Source organism: Epinephelus lanceolatus, chromosome 17 (assembly GCF_041903045.1).
Source record: "Epinephelus lanceolatus isolate andai-2023 chromosome 17, ASM4190304v1, whole genome shotgun sequence".
In the NCBI taxonomy this organism is placed as follows: Eukaryota; Metazoa; Chordata; class Actinopteri; order Perciformes; family Serranidae; genus Epinephelus; species Epinephelus lanceolatus.
In genome coordinates this window covers 30373582-30389227 of record NC_135750.1, presented here as the reverse complement: position 1 = coordinate 30389227, position 15646 = coordinate 30373582, and the positions used below count along the sequence as shown (strand labels likewise).

General features: G+C 40.4%; 1 protein-coding gene across 1 annotated transcript in view; it reads left to right on the top strand.

The window, feature by feature from the left end:
- vwc2 (von Willebrand factor C domain containing 2) overlaps positions 1 to 14827 on the top strand; it is a 34529-nt gene extending 19702 nt beyond the window's left edge. Inside the window, exon 4 of the mRNA XM_033612855.2 lies at positions 13913 to 14827. Within this exon, the coding sequence (XP_033468746.1) occupies positions 13913 to 14064 (152 nt within the window). The 3' untranslated portion in view covers positions 14065 to 14827. The remainder of the gene's footprint in view (positions 1 to 13912) is intronic.
- Positions 14828 to 15646: the final 819 nt, after the last annotated feature.

Here is a 15646-nt window from a genome sequence, read left to right as displayed (position 1 = left end):
TATCATCATCAGACCGATAGCCAATAGGTTCTGAGACTGATTCAAAATTCACCCTGAATTTAAAAGTAAACTAGCTTAAGCTCCACATTGTATATTTCTTGCAGAAATGCACCCTGGGAGTTGTAGTTAACTTCTCCCTCAATTGTTTATGTATACAGTTGTACCTTTGATGTTTTATCAAAGCACCAGATATTTCTAACACAGTTGTGCCTCCTTTGTAATGATGATTTAACCAGGAGTGTGTCACGTCCATACAACCCAACTGTCAGTCAGCTAATATTGTCTAAGCAAAAATGATCTGGACTTTTTTTTTTTTTGCAGAACCAGGAGTGCCTGAAGCAGCTCCTGGTTCTGCAAAAAAAAAAAAAAAATCCTCTACAGCTTTGAGTTGGACTTTTCTTTTTTAATTTATTCCATCTTTTGTGAACCCCCACACGTATGGAAGTGAAATATTGAATCTCTGGAGTGCCCCTTTAAGCTGGTCATATTATTTTCCCTCACACACACACCTGTATGGCACTTTGCTAAAATTAGAATTCTGTTCCTTCATCGTCATGCAACCTCTGTCAGCTCGGTCCCACCCTCTTTCAGAGTAATCTACAGGAGCACAGTGGCATTTATGAAGATGCAGAAATAGCCTTTGGCAACATTTACGCCTCATTTGCGCAGCAGTCAGGCTACAGTGTTTTTAAAGCAGCAGCAGGTGAGATTTTTATTTTTAAAATAAATATAATTTTAGTTTTGTGCCAATCATTTAGACTTCCTGTCTCATGTCTGTGCCTCCTGCTGGTGTTTTCACATATTCAGCTGTGAATATCAAAGCTGTTAATTAAGCAGAGTTCAGTATCGTTGTAGCAGAATGTGTTTAACAACCTCTTATTGGGCAGGGAATATTTCTGGCTCTGATTTGATGAACGGGGCTGATGGGGTTGTCAACGTGTAAACATGAAGTGTAAACACTCTGTGCAATCAACAAACATCTTTGTAAGTGTCAGACTCAGCACACTGCTGGTCACCTTCCACTGGAGTAAATGGATAATCCATCAAAAACATGTCGCTTTGAAGACTTAATTGTCATATGCTTTCATTTGCATTTGCAGTTAATTTCATGCTAGACCTGACACCACAAAGTAAACAACATGTTAAAAGATTAACTACACAGGGGTTACGTTATTAAATAATTGGAAGATACATTAATCACACATAAATGGAAGTAAATGAGACATCACTCTAAATGACACCACTGATCTTCCTTCAGCTTGTATCATTATCAAAACGATTACACATTGGATTTCACTTTGTCTTTTATTCATGACACTTCTTTGCCAGGTATTACAGACGCCTTAATTTAAATGATGAGGATCATTGATTGTCAACTCCCATCTTGCCACAGTTGATCATGCAGCGCTCAATATGAGACCGCGCGGCAGTGGTAGCTTCGTGATGAAATACTGATGATGTAAAAATAAGGTTATTGGAGGTCGTCAGAGAGTTACAGCTCAGGTGGTGTTGTTTGTCTTGTCTGCAGATGTTGTTTGAGGTGCAGACAGATGTTAAGACCTCCTAGGAAGCCTGACGCATCCGCAGTGTCACATCAAAGCTCAGCTCATTAATGGGAAAGAATTAAATACTCATCCAGATGTGTAAAGCCACCAAAAAGGAAAGAAAACTGTGTTGTAGAGTTTAAGAGCGAGCATAAAAAAGTATAAAAGAAGCAGAAAGGGAGAGAAAATGGAACAAATAAGGTGAACGATTGAGATATCAGATCTGTAACAAGAAAAAAAACCTCAGATTCTCTTTCTCATTCAACAGCTGTCTTTTACTCTAATTTCTCAGCTAACAGCCCTTCTCCTGTTTACCATTTTCCTCAGTATTGATATAAATCACAATGAAGTATTTCAATGTTTGATAAGTTCATCAAATATGCACAGACATTATCTTGGCCTTTTCAGGCATGCAAAATCAATGCTTATGGCAGAGCACCCTGTCTCAGATGTGTCATTCAGTCTGTATGCGAGGAGACACTTGGGGAAGAGCCAGGGGAGGAAGATGAAAGTGAGAGGTATCGCTAACATCCACCCCAGACAGTTGTTCATGAATATCAAAGAACAGCTGTGAATGGAGGCAGGTTCTCATCATTTTTTACTCATTATCTCAAAGCACTGGAACACATTGCAATTAAATGGTTTCATACCCTCTAAAGTTTGTGACGTTCACTCACTCGCTGCTATAAAGTTTAATTAAACAATATTGATTCATGCAAAGAACACCTAGTCAATATAAGTCAAAGAGGGAAAACATGCTGTATATTTTCTCCTGCTTGAAGTACTATTTTTATTTCTGAAATATATAGAATTATTTTCTGTTTTCTACTTGATACAGATGTTAGAGTGTTGGTTGTAAATTCTAAGCTTCGTGTTGTCTCTCTTGCAGCATCTGCTTTTGAAGAACGCTTAGGGGAAAAAAAAAATCTATGCAGGAGAAGTCTCTCTCCTCGGCCCTGGCTCCCTCCCTCTTGTCCTTTGCTCTTGCAGGGTATCGCCTTGGCAACGCGTGAAGAAACAAGTGGTGCTCTTCAAGACTCAGACATTAGGGTCAACACTAATCTGGGGGGGATGTGATAAACAGCCTGAACCCGAGCCAAAATCACTTCAAATAGAGCAACACGAGACATGGTAGCCTGGTTGCCAAGAGGGATGGAGACTCATTTAAATTAAGAGAGGCATGATTCATAGAGAGCCTTTAAAGAAGTGGCAGGTTTTTAAAGGAATACATGAAAAAAACACACACAAGTGAAAGGGAAGTTGATTATATTGATGCAAATTGTCCATTTGAAGCAGCTCCCATCTCATTCAGCACAGGGAGGGAATAATAGCAAACACAGCCACACTGCGTCCATATTTCCACACTGACATGCAACTGAAGAAGCTAAAACAATGTGGGGAGATTTTTTTAGTTAATCCAAAACTTTAGTATGAAACCAGTAGTGCTTGAATTGCATATTACAGTGAAATATGACAGTATGCAAACACTGGACACTACGCATAAATATTCCAATGCAATATGGTAGAGACAACAACTTACATAATAGAAAATGGCAGACAGTGACAAAGGCAGACCATGGATGTCTAAGGAGATCTCGATACAGCATTGGAGGCAGGCACCTGTTCCTTCCTATGAAAGCTGCTCATTGCCGCATGAGACCAACAATGCTCACTTTCCACTGTATGAAATAACCTGCATCGGAGGCATTGAGAGACCCATAGAGCAAGGACGCTAGAGCGTAGCTGAGCGTGACCGAGCAGCTAACTTCTGATTTAGCTCTCTACTAACTTAAATGGGGACAAAATGATTTAATCATGCAGCTCTTAGACTTTTAAAACGTTATTGCAAAATGACTTGATAGTGAGGGTTGAGGGGGTTGTGATAGGGTGACCATATTTTGATTTCCAAAAAAGAGGACACTCGGCCGGCCAGTTAAATGATGCCTCAAAGATGCCTTATAATTTTAATATATTTAAAATTTATATGTATGGATAGAAAATTCAGTTATATTACAAAATTATATCTCTCAAAGACAGAAATTCAGATAGGCCCCTATAGATAGGGGACACATACACACACTAGCGTGTGGTGATCCGAGCCCGACGGTACCCAACGGGGCGGGCCGGGTTTGGTCAAAAATGTATAAATTGTATTAGGGCTCAGGTCGGATTCGGTCAGCTTTCAGTGAAAATGTAGTGTAAAAATAAATAAAATCCTATTGTCTGTCCTGTTTATTGCTTGGGCACTGTTATTTACATGACAACACCTGAACACAACACACACACATTGCCTGTTTGTTTCTACCTCTCCCCTCACTGGAAATCTCGGACCTCCAGGCGCCCGCCTCCGCCTTGATGAAACGCTGAAAATAAAATAAAAGAGGTAGACAGGTTTTTCCTATTTTATCTTGTTTTGTTATATTTCTACCTCTCCCCTCGCTGGAAGCGTTGGACATCCCGCCGCCCGCTCCCGTCTCAAACACGGAGGTCTCCCTCTCCGCAGAGCACCCACGGCGCACGCCCGGCCTGTTAAATAGCCTGTAACCATAACAACTGTGTGACACAAACTCAGTGCTTTAGTAATTAAATATTGTCGGGAGAGATATGCGGCCCGTGCCGCACTCTAACACACACACACACACTCACACGGAAAACCGGACATTATAAACAGTTTATAAAAAAACCCCGGACGCCCCGGACACCCCGGACGGGACGTGAAAAGTGGACATGTCCGGGCAAAAGAGGACGTTTGGTCAGCCTAGGTTGTGATGCTCAAAGAAATGTATCCACTGATTTACAGACTTCTCTTTCGAAATGTCAGTATATGGTAAAAAGTCTTTTTGGGCCCAATGGCATCACGTGATGGACCTGGAAATTGTAATTCCATGTTTGGCCACTACAAAAATTGGCTTTAAAGCCTGTCATTGTTTCCGGGGGCTTGAGGCAGACGCAAAGTTGCGGTTGCAATGCTAAGTCAGCAAACGTTAGTAACATTATGTGGCATATATGAGAGGAAATAGGGGAACGTGTCTAACATCGCCATGCTTGCTGTCAGGGATTGCAAATGCCAGTAGAACTCAGGTTGTCGACAGCATACCATGGTTACGCGTCTTGTCATTAGAGCTCAGTACATTTGAAACTGTACCACTGTTTATCCACACAATAGTATGTTGAACAACAAAAGACATCTTGGGTATGCAGTGCATAGTATGCGATTTTAGATGCAGCTCTAGTCTCACTCAATTTACGCCAAAATTAATGCTCCTTTCCTTTCTTTTTTTTTTTTTTTAAAGATTATTTTTGGGGCTTTTATTGCTTTTATTACAGTGCAGCTAGAGAGTGACAGGAGAGGGGGATAGAGAATGGGGTTGACACACAGCTGCAGACTGGAATCAAACCAGGGCCGCTGCAAAGGACTCAGCCTACACGGGGTGCTGAGCGAGAGGCCGCACCTGAATGCTCTTTTCTAATTGACTGTTGACTAAGCCCTGCTTCCCTTAGTTACTGTCGCTACGCCACGCTTTATGTGCACACATGGCACATAATGTGTGTAGTTTACCATCAAATTTACAGTAATTTTGAAACAATTCATCTTTGATTTCTCATAGAGGCTAATAAAAGGGGGCCCCTTGTTTCAAACTGATGACTGACTTTTTTAAATTTGTTGGCTTAAATGACGACTGTCGCTGGCAGATTTTTTTCAGATGCATGTGCAGCATAAGTTCATGTTAATGGTAGAACTCTGCCCATCCCTATAACTGACTTTATTGTTTCCAGCTGAATGATTTTAAAAGCTGTAAATTGGTCTTATTTATATAGGCACATGATGGCTACCTACATGATATAACGATAAAAGAAAAAAAAAAGGTGCCAAGGAGGCCAAGGCTGTATGTCTCAAGCAAAAAAGTCTGCATCCTCTCAAGCTTATGATCTATAGCAGACATGACGATAAAGGTGAAGCATTCTTCATGTACTATAGGAGCTAGATAGCCTTGGTGCTGTAGCAATATTTCAAATACAACATGTAATGAATGAAAATGTTTATGCTTCAGTGTTTGTATTTTAAAACAACAGGCTTTTCTTTTACAAGGGAAATTTAAGAATGAGGAATACCTGATGAGTTTGGCAAATGTAACCCTGTCAATTGCAACTTTGGCTGCAGTTGCCGGAGTTCAAACTTGCCTGGACCAAATAAAAAGGGTTTAGCGCACAGTTAATTAACAGAACAATTATTGCCTCTTTTTGAAACATGACTTCAGTATACAACAAACGCAATGATGACTGGTATTGAATTCAGTATGTGTGTTGTGTGTTGTAACATGTTACACAAGGACTGTTGTGTAACATAATACCTAAAGTGTACTCCTATTGAATATTTGTTTGATAAAACTGAATGGGGAAAGTAGGACATTTTACATCATTTAATGAATTCACAAAAGGTACTTTTTTCATTTTTCACCTTTTGGTTTAATTCTTTCATTCACAGCGATATTTTATTATCTAAAGGTAATTTTCCATGACTGGACTTCAGAGTTATGATTGCATTAGAATAGAGAAAGGTCACTATAATGAAGGTAATGGTTAGCCACATTATGTCTTAACAATAAGAGTACTGCTGCTGGGTCACTGAGAGGTTTTCAGTTTTGGTCTGTTAGTTTGGTGTTAATTTTCCTCTGAATAAAAGTCAATGTTAATGTGACTTCCACATACATTTTTCACAAAGCAGAGATGGAGAGTAACAAAACTAAATTAAAAGACCTCTGAGTTTGATGTCAAAGCTTTAAATAAATTGTTTATGAGGTTTAGATAAATCTCTCAGTGAAGTCTGTCACTTGGACACCGCTGAGATGGCTGGCGAGGGTTTGTGGCTCCGTCCCTGTGAAGGACATCAATCGTGACAGTCGTGTTACTTGTGTGCAGCTGGGTTGTTCAACCACAAACATTATCAGTGGACGCAGTCACTGGAGACAACATATGCAACCAAACATTCACATGAGGTGGCACCTCCATAAAAGCTCACTGTCACCAGCTTTGATGTGAGGCTGTTCATATTTAAAAGTCCGAACCCGTTTCGCGCAGAATCTCTGAAAGAAATTATTCATTTTGTTGTTAAATCATAGTCTCCCCCTGCAAAGTTCCCCCACTTTCAGTCTTTATGAAGCAAGGTCATTTTTATTCTGCATTTATAATGCAAACGTACTCAAGAAATGCATTAAGATGAGTGATCTGTGCTATTCTTCTTTTTCCATTACCCTATAATGGAGCTCTGCAGGTTTTTAAACATTTCAGAATGAAGGGGTGTGATAATCGGGATCTGTCCTCGTTTCCCTGTCTATTATCTGGCACTGCTACGGTGCCAAAAGCCACAGGTGCTAATGGCCGTGTTTTTCACACGTTGCCCATGCCAACTTCTAACACGCTGTAGTGACAGTTTGGGTCCAACTGTTCATGCACATGCACAGTCCATTTGTCTCTGCCTCTTGTTGAAAAGCTCTTGTGAAGCCTGATGCACCTATAAAAATCTCTTTCTGCCACAGAGAGTGAGAGGCAGAGAAAGACAGAGAGTGATGGAGAGACGGCGATATATTATATTAATGAAGCGATGACAAAAAGGTGGGTGTTATATGAATGGTGGAATAATAGGGTGACAGCAATGAGTAAGCACAGTGGCACCGAATCCATGCATTAATTAACACAAATGAGTGTCATGCAACAGTGAATGACTGGCTGACGGGCTGTGGTTTAATCCCAGCTCCAGGAGGAAGTACTTTTGATTTATTCTGTAAAGTGCATGATTATTTTTCACATTTTTCTTTCCAAGCATATCCTTGACATATGCGTCTTTTATTTGAGACACTGTGTTCTAAATGCCGCTAATGATGATGAATCAGTAGCGACAGCAGCCTGGGCCACAGGATGAGTTGTTATTCAGATAGGGTGTGTGCGTGTTCATCTGAAGACTTATAAATGTGTTAGGGCTGACATTTTGACAGGCCTCTGCAAACTGTTCACAATGATTGATGTGCCAGCACGCTCCTTCTGGGTGCTGCCGTCCAATGAAATGCGATGGCTGAAGCTGAAAGACTCCCCATTTATCAGCATCTTAATTATACAACAGAGTGGCTCAGGACCTTGTTAGTCTAAGGGAAATAGCCATTGTTATGCCATACCTGATGTTGTGGAAGCAATTCCCGCAGTGTTTATATTTTGCAGTGCAGCTTGAGAGATAATGGATGATTTATGAGCACTTTTTTCCAGCCACTGGTTGAGGACAGAGGCACTTTCACTAGACAAAAGTCTTCCCATCACGCCTAGTACCACGCAAGGTAATGCTGTGGGTGATACAAGGAGGAGTGCCATTTATGTTTGGTATTGTCGGTTTGGCAAGTAGATCTTGCACACAATGGTCATTCATTTTTCTGCACGTCTCTGGGCTTACAGAGCTCAGTTCTTAACAACTATTACCTTCAACGTCAAAATGTCCATTAGTGAGATCCAATTTCCTGCAAAATAATAAAAAAGAACATTCCCTTGGGGGGCACTTCAAAACTATATTAAAGAACTGTGTAACAGTGTTTAATTTGGTTTTTTATGCACAATCCCACTCTGTGCATTCCAACTTTGAAGTTACATATGGAGGAAGTCCTTGACTGTGAAGGCTCATGAACACCTTCAGTTTCTTGTAGACAGGTGCGTAGGAGGAAATGTCCAAAGGCAAGAGAAGAGCAAATGCCTGCCCACTGTCCTTTTACTTGCCGTACACTTTGTTCAGAAATTCAACATTGTGGTTCATAGCCCTTCGTCAGGTTAAGCAGATAAAGAGGACACTAATGATCCTTTCTGCATGTTCACCTACGGAAACCTTGTTCAATTTTTACTTCCTCTGCCTTGTAAATGTCAAAGGACTGAAACGTATTTCTAAAGAAAGTTTATTGCAAGTAAATGGACAGTGTGTGGCAATATGGAGGAAGGCCGCCTTCAGCGAGATTTATGCTTCACTAGTGGTGCGGCCAGTCTAAGGAGTGTGGAACAAAATACTGTTGATTACCTCCCATGTGCACGTCTAACATGGATTAATCAAATTTGTGAGTGCAAATTTAAACATAAAACTTAGATTAAATTTCTGAATTCCAGAACGAGACAGTGAAAGATATAATCAAGTGAACTGGGTCCTTGAAAATTGAGCATAATCACTGTAATCCCAGGATGCATATCTTCCCTGACGGGAGCTCTGTCTTCCAGAATAAAAACGCTCCTCTACATAAACCATAAGTGGTCACTCAGTGTTCTGAAGAGCATGGTAATGATGGCCAAAGGAACATCTATTCTGATAAGCACATAAGAAAGGAAAATCAGAAACTGCAAAGTCCACCTTTAAATGTTAAATGTGCTCAGTATCGGTGTCATTCAGATTGATATCCTGTCAGAAATGGCCACTGACACCAGCAGAAACCTGTTCACAAACCTTGATGCTCGTATTTTTTTTTTTCTGTGCTGTAACACTATTTTGGGAAACAATCAATGAAAGCTCAGATGCTAGAGAGCATTTTCCACTGAGAGAAATGAAATGAAGGGTAGCGCATTTTGTCTCCTGTGTTCATTCTCTTCTTTGACTGCCTGTATTCAAGTTTGCTGCGATGTCATGAAACCTGTCTAAAAGAAACAAGATAAGATGACTAGCTGCACTGAACTCCATATGGAAATGTGGTCAGTGCAACAGCATCTAAAAGCAGTGGTAAAACAATAACTGAAGTCCTGTCCTACTTTCAAACTTGCTTGTCTCCCATTGGCCTTCGTTCCAAAATGTGTTTTCACATACAGGGCTTTCTTTCATCAGTCGCTGTGAAAAACAGAAATGTATTGCTGGATAATTCTGCTCATAATATTTTATATCATAGCTAAGTAAATCTCTACCTCTGTAGAACACTGACTTACTTTGGCTTGAAACATTATCAAAACCTTGTCATGTAATAATAACAAATAAACAATATAACCTCCGGGTCAGAGTGGAGCCAATGCAGAAGTGTCTTAAACCTGCATTCTTTCTAATGGTCAGCAGGGGGCGACTCCATTCGTTGCAAAAAAAAAGTCTGATTGTATAGACCAAATCCCTGTGACATGCTAACAGTCATTTCTGGGTAGACGAAGGCAATTGATTTAACCTGCAGAGATATGTGAAATCGGCAGGCTTGTTAATTTCTGTTGTCAAACATAACTGTAACAATATAGCTAGACACGGCGGTCCGACCTATTTGACGTTCCTGCTGTGCTGATTTTATATACTGTGTTCCGTTATTAGTGTCCTTGATAAACCAGACCTGCACTGTACTGTTGTGGATGCGGAACTAGGGAATCGAGAACCGGTTCCTGTTAAGAACCGGTTCCAACTGGTTCAATTCATCGACATCATTAGCCTTTATGCTTAACGATTCCCTTATTGATTCTTTTCATTATGCCGAATCTATGCTCGTCAGTCAGCAGCACGTTCAACAACAAAGAAGACGTAATGGCGGAGAGACAGAAGCGGTCAAAGCCGTGGCTTCACTTCACACTGTTAATAGCCTCCCTGAAGCTGCTAGCCCACTGTGGAGCCTCAGCACGTCCCCGCTCCTGTTGTCGGATTTCATGGGAACACCAAGGATGGTAAGATGAGGGCAGTTGAGTTAATTTGCACGCCATTTGTTGTTATAATATGCTGGGCTAGCTGCATTAGCTGCCTCACCTGAGTTAGCTGCACTAGCTGTGTGGTGTTGACACACTCAGGCTGTGGGCTGGGATTTATCTCTAGATCACCAGCTAGGAGTAACATTAATGACAACTCATTGTGGCTGTTGTTGTGACATAGATAAGTGTATGCCAGTGCTGGCTTATGACTGTGAAAGCTGCCGTTAGTTTTTTGTGTGGTTAGACGACGTCGAAACATTTCTATGCGGGAGAGGAGGTGTGTCATTAGGAGGTTCCGAGGGGAGAGGGACACGAGCTCAGAGAGGAGGGTGTGTGTGTGTGTGTGTGTGTGTGTGGGGGGGGGGGGGGGTGCTTTTTTTCAAATCTTTCTCATCGTCTTTCTAAACTAGACCATGGCTTTAAGGTTCATAATAAAACATTATGAAAGCAGATGTCTTCGGTTACAAACAACAGGAGGTGATATCATTAATTCACAGGAGGAATCGATAAGGGAATCGATAAAGAATCGGATCGATAAGCAGAATCGATAATGGCATTGATATCAATAAAATCCTATCAATTCCCATCCCTATGCGGAATACAGCTAGTTTAGCCACCTAAAAAAATAAATATCAGTTTAAGTTTATGCTATATTTGGAATATTTTTTTCCCCTTAACCTAACCAATTGAGGCAGCGGTAGACCACAGACTCCCGTGTTCTGCTCAGTGAAATTACTGTTTTTGTCAATGGAGTCTTGTGGCTTTGATATTACAGCTTCAGTTCCTCATCAGAAAGGGCTGTCTGACAGCAAGGTAAAGCGGTGAAAATACTCTAAATATAGTGTACACTTAAAAAACTAACCAATTAAGCTCAGTGCCATTTCACGTATGTGGTGCATCACATTCTATTTGGAAGTTACTGTATAAAAGTGTATAAGAAAAGAACCCTACTTCTCACTTGATTTATTACCTCAGTAAACATTTTCCTAATGAGTTTGTAGTTTCAGTTGCTAGTTTGAAGTCTTCTTTAACACAGTATGATGTTCATTTTGTAAATTATTTTGTAAATTCAGAATAAAGTAGAGGATAAAACAGGGTGTACTTTAGATACCTTTTGATTAAGGAGTGGCTACCATCTGGTCAGTCGAGGCATACAGGCAGCTCCAGTTTCTCATTCAAATATGGTCACTTTTGTCTCCAAAAAGAAACAAGATTGCAACAGCCAAAATGCCACACTCAGTGCTTCAAAATGATCATCCTCAAACCGATGGATGATGTCACGGTGGCTACGTCCATTATTTCTATGCAGCCTGTAGAAAACACCAATAAAAGAATCCTTGAGCTACAAGACCCTGAATGGGGCTCTGCATGGTGGCCTAATGGCCATAGCCAAAATAACTACAGTTGTTGAGCATGGATGTTTGAGAAATTTAAAATGCAGGTGACAAACTCTGGTCACTTAAAAACCCAGGCATTCATGGCGGTAGATGCAGCTATAAAGCTATTTATTAGGTTGTAAGGCTAACATGCTAACTGAGATGGTAATTCAAGATGGCAAGGAAGGAAGGGTACTAATCCTTTTAAAGTTAGCTTGTGTCCTTAGTTAGCACCCAGCTCTCTTTAACGAGCCAAACTCTTTTAGGGCAAGTTGTTTTAACATTTAATTAAACCACACTCCTATCTATAATTACATTTTAGATATTCAAAATAGCATTCCTCCTAGTCAGAACTATATTCTCACTAGTCAAAATGCTAATTAAAAATATCCACAAGACAATTCTTACTAGTAGAAATTGTATTTCAGTATATCTACAACTTAATAAGTAGTAGTCAAAGCTAAATTTAAGATTTATTTTTAATCCTCAAAGCCGTATCAGTGGCTGTTTTCACATTTAATCACTAGAGTGGGTATGTATTATTGATAGGCTATTCATAATTCAACATTTGAAATATCCACAATGACATTCTTTGAGGACAAATGGCATCACTTTATCTATTCATGTGTATTGGGCTTTCAGTTTCAGGTATCCACAAAGTCATTTCTGGATATTGACAATGAAGTCTATCTGCAATAGACCCCTTACTAGGAAAATCTTTAATTCCAGATATCTACAATCCATTTGTTACTAGTCATAATTTTTATTTCAGGTAGGCTATTCAGAATAAAAATGTTCCAGATACCCATTGTGTAATTTTGATGATCAAAAAGGCATGTTGACTTGTAGAAAGTTCATTATGTATATCCACAATTGGCATTACGACTAGTAAAAATGCAATTTCAGATATCTACAATGAGCTAGAATTATGGCTATGCAATCAGATATCAGTGTCAGGGTGGGTTTTCAACTCCGGGTACTCCGGGTACTCCGGGTACTCCGGCTTCCTCCCACAGTCCAAGGACATGCAGGTTGGGGATAGGTTAATTGGTGACTCTAAATTGCTCATGCCTCTCGCCCAATGTCAGCTGGGAAAGACTCCAGCCCCCCCGCCACCCTCGAGAGGATAAGCGGTTACGAAAATGGATGGATGGAATCAAATATCCACACGGGCCCCCCTGTTGAAGACCCATGTCCTGGGAGGAATGACATTGTAGAAACTGAAAATGTTCACTTTGACGAGGAAGAATTGAATTACAGATATCTGCTATGTATATTCAGTCTGTTACCACAGCTTGTCCAGTGCTGACATTAGCTAACATGAGCCACCATGTGCTCCTGGTCACACTAGACCAAAAAGCAGCAAACAACCCTGAGTGTATGATTGGGCTATAGGGTGTGTTTTATTGTTTATGAACTCAACTTGTCATTTGTAAGAGAAAGAATGTTCTTCTTTCAAATGTTCCACAGCCTCACTTTATCTCAACTAACTAGCTGTCTCCAGTCTGTGCACGGACATCTGTTCATATATTTCACTCAATGTGACTCAATGTGTTGGTTGTGGCACAGGTTATAAACTGCACATAAAGGAAAAAAGTGTCTCCCTGATGCCCAGTGCATGTGAAATAGAATGCTTGCATTGATACTATGTTAGTCCGGGTCAACGTCTTGATTCACACGTTATTTATCCAGGTGTTTAATGGCACTTACCAGATTTATCAACAAAAAAACACTGCAAGATGTTTTATTTGCATGAGTGGAAAATGTGCAGGTTACTGCATTTCATATTTCACTTGGGTCCAAACTAACAAGGGTGTCTGTGAATTCACAGGATTTCAAACTGATTGGGATCCTTCCAGCAGCATAAAGAGATGTGACTTTGAATTGTGTATGCAGTCGTTAAACAACGTTTTTACACATTGAACAGTATCCTTGATGGGTCTAGTAGCAGGAAAATAACACAGACAAGTGCAACCTCAATAACACAATTTTTTCTTTAAAATTACTGCAGCGCCAACATAAGAATGAATGTTCTGTGTATGTGTGTGCAAGTCAGATTTTGAACTATAAACCATTAACTGACCTATCATCAAGGTTCTGTTGATTTAGTTTGACCGGAGCACAGTTCCCACAGCATATTAAATCACAGGAACAAAGCAAATCATGCATTTTTGGTCTGACCTCGATAAAGCGACATGTTGCTGACAACACAAAAGAAACGCATTAAAAATATATAAGGCCGATTTGAGACCCCATTTTGAAACATATTATAAGGCTTGCTTTCTGTTCTGCTCCATACTTTCCCTGCTTCTCTCGTACCACCTACAGGGCCAAACTGCTACGCGGACACATCAGTGATACCGGCCGGCCGAGAGGTGAAGATTGATGAGTGTACAATCTGCTACTGCACATACGAGGAAGGCACATGGCAGATTGAGCGTCAGGCCACCTGCAGTAAGAACGAGTGCCAGCGGAGCTAGAGACTGGCACGGTCTGAGGGGACATTGGCACGCAACACCAGTGCCAATCTGCATGTAAACTCTCGGCCTTTTCACCCAATCTACCGGACATCAGGGTCGGACAGCAGCCCCCGAGCATTTCAGCATTTATAGTCACTCTACTGAAAAAGAAAATGCTTTTATGAAAGTTTATAATCCACACACAGAATATCTATTTATCTATGTATTAAATTATTTATGAATATATACAAATATAGGAGTAATTAATGCTGAACTAGTGAACAGATATTTTTTATAGCCTCTGTATTTTATTAAGCAATGTATTGGACCAGAGGTCAATAAAACAGAATGTATAGAACACACACAGCTGTCTTTGGAGGTGAAAACCTCAATGTCTCGACATGCGGTGTCACCTGACAAATCCTGACACCCGTCCCTCTACCACCAAAGTGCAGACTATGTGCGATCCATTTCAGATTGATGGGTTAAGATTAACTGTTTGGGAAGATCAAGTGCAGAGTTAAAAATGACGAGAAAAAGGAAGGAAATTCAAGAGGACTTGACTGTTTCCTGATTTCTTTGATCTTTTTGGATGTTCAAATGTGTTTTGATTTGAAAGTGCTTTTTTGTATTTCTCTTGGTACCGTGTGTTCATGTTTCAAATAAATGCCAATCTGCGCTCTGTAAATGCTCAAATGGTGCTTTTCAACTGTAGGTCTCCTTTGCTGAGAGGATGGTGTTTTACATTTGCAGACTTCCAACTGAATAAAAATGTTTTGCAGTTTCACTTGAAGCAACAAATGATACTGAGACAAAATGATCAACCCAATTTATTCCAATTTTGTGTTTGAGATATCACAGATAACCTTTGAGTGTGACAAACGTGAACAAATGCACTGGTTAGATGCTGGCATGTTCTTGTTTTTAAGTCCCAGGATAAGAACTGTTTGTGAGGAAACTACAGGTAAATATTTAATGAACTGTCAAGAGAATATTAAGTTATTTAGCAATGCTGCGGTTTCATTCTCAATAGCTAAAAGCACCACAATATAAATAAGGGAGGTTGGAAAGTGAGAATATAGAATCTTACTAGTTGCCTGTGGATTTATAATAGTTGTCTCTGGAGACTCTGATGTCATTGATCCCATTTTGCTCCCAAAAAATTAGAAATTGAAAGGTCAAAAGACTTGCAGCATATTTTTCTTGTCTTCATCTTCCGTTTGAGGATGAGGAGGAGTAATGAATGCATGTATCTGGCAGTGCCAAGGGGCCCATCGACCAGCAGATCAAAATGATGATTAATAATTTAAGCTCAGGTTATGAACGCTGAAGGGCAGGCTCTGATGAATGGATGCAGATGTTGTGTTTCTGTGTTTTCCTGTCATCTTTTGCATTTGCAGAGCGGCGCTCTCTGTGTCACCCTTTGCAATGTTCTGGCCACTCCGCAGAACTCTTTGATCGAGGGGTTGCCAGACAACGATGTTGCATCTCCAGCAGTGAGACGTGCCTGTCAGCGAGTCGGCAGGATCGAGGTAAATAAGCCTAAATGCATGTACATGCTACGTGACAGGCTTCTCTCTGAGCAGTAGGGAAGCGGTGGCAC